The sequence below is a fragment of the Rhea americana genome, unplaced genomic scaffold (assembly GCF_003343005.1).
Source record: "Rhea americana isolate MKP2758 unplaced genomic scaffold, rheAme1 scaffold_42, whole genome shotgun sequence".
Lineage (NCBI taxonomy): Eukaryota > Metazoa > Chordata > Aves > Rheiformes > Rheidae > Rhea > Rhea americana.
In genome coordinates, this window is record NW_028186557.1 from 2,823,912 (window position 1) to 2,825,542 (window position 1,631).

General features: G+C 66.4%; 1 protein-coding gene across 1 annotated transcript in view; it reads left to right on the forward strand.

Annotated features, from left to right (window-relative positions):
* The first annotated feature begins 76 nt into the window (after positions 1–76).
* Positions 77–1,631, forward strand: part of SIX4 (SIX homeobox 4) — an 11,763-nt gene continuing 10,208 nt past the window's right edge. Inside the window, exon 1 of the mRNA XM_085315053.1 lies at positions 77–1,259. Coding sequence (XP_085171179.1) covers positions 370–1,259 — 890 coding nt within the window. The 5' untranslated portion in view covers positions 77–369. The remainder of the gene's footprint in view (positions 1,260–1,631) is intronic.

The following is a 1,631-nucleotide window of genomic DNA, read 5'->3' on the forward strand; positions in this document are numbered from 1 at the left end:
GGGGGGGGGGCTTGATTGACGGTTGCCGTGGCGACGCGGGAGCCCCGCCCCCCGGCGCGGCGCAGCCAATGGGCGTGCGCGGCCGGGCCAGCGAGGCTGCGGTGCCATATAGTATTGCAGCCAGGCGAGGAGTCACGTCGGGGGGAGCCGCGGAGCGCAGCCCGTTTACACTACTTCGCTACAGCGGCTATCTTTCATGGTTACTGCGTGGCCGCGAGGAAACCTGATCGGCTAGAGCCGGCGGAGAGCAGGAGGAGGAGGAGGAGGAGGAGGAGGAGTGGACTTTGAGGAGAAACAGAAAGGGGGGAGAGGAGGAGAAAGGGAACGACGACAACAACAGGAGGGAAAAAAAGGAAAACAAACCAAAACATGTCTTCTGCCTCCCCCACGGACAAGCTCGCGAGCGCGGTGGAGATCAAGCAGGAAAATGTGATAGAAATCCTCTCCGAAGCGAGCAAGGTGCCCCAGGAAGGGGCGGCAGCAGGAGCCCTCAGCGCCGCGCCGCCGCCGCCCCCTCCTGCCGCTGCCCCTTTCCCCATGGAGCACGCCGGCTCCGCCGCGGCCGGCGAGGACGGAGCCGCCGACCAGGTACTGCTCCACACGGAACTCTTGGCCAGGAACCACCACGCTGCTGCTGCTGCTGCTGCTGCCTCTGCCTCCTCTCCCTCCTCCTCCTCCTCCTCGTCGTCGTCTTCTTCTTCCCAGACCCCCCTCGCTTTCTCCCCAGACCACGTCGCCTGCGTGTGCGAGGCGCTGCAGCAAGGTGGGAACCTGGACCGCCTGGCCCGGTTCCTGTGGTCTTTGCCCCCAAGCGATCTGCTACGTGGCAACGAGAGCCTGATGAAAGCCCGGGCGCTGGTGGCTTTCCACCAGGGCATCTACGCCGAGCTCTACAGCATCCTGGAGAGCCACAACTTCGACTCCTCCAACCACCCGCTCCTGCAGGAGCTCTGGTACAAAGCGCGCTACACCGAGGCGGAGCGAGCCCGGGGCAGACCCCTGGGGGCGGTGGACAAGTACAGGCTGCGGAGGAAATACCCGCTGCCCCGCACCATCTGGGACGGCGAGGAGACTGTCTACTGCTTCAAGGAGAAGTCCCGCAACGCGCTCAAGGAGCTCTACAAGCAGAACCGGTACCCGTCCCCCGCCGAGAAGCGCAACCTGGCCAAGATCACCGGGCTCTCCCTCACCCAGGTCAGCAACTGGTTCAAGAACCGGCGCCAGCGCGACCGCAACCCTTCCGAGACCCAGTCCAAGAGGTGAGAGCGAACTTTCCTCCCCGCCCCCTCCRCCGCCTTCCCTCTCCCGGCTCTTTCTTCCCTTGCAAACATGGCGCTTACCTTCGCCGCGCCCCGTCCTCCCCGTCCGTCCACCCCCCTGGCTCGTCTACACCGCCGCCCGCTCCGCCGCTTCCCCCGGCCGCGGCGCGGGGCGGCGGCGGCGCCGGGGCGCCCGGCGGCGGGACGGGGGGGACACGGGACGGGACGGGACGCACGGAGTTGTTCGTTCCCCCGTTGTTTTTATTTAATTGCTGCGCCTGACAGAGTTAATGATTGCCGGCGCCCGGGAGGGCTGGCGCGGTTGGGGTGTGGGGTCTCGCTCTGTTTTGAAACCTGACTCGGGAGCGGGCC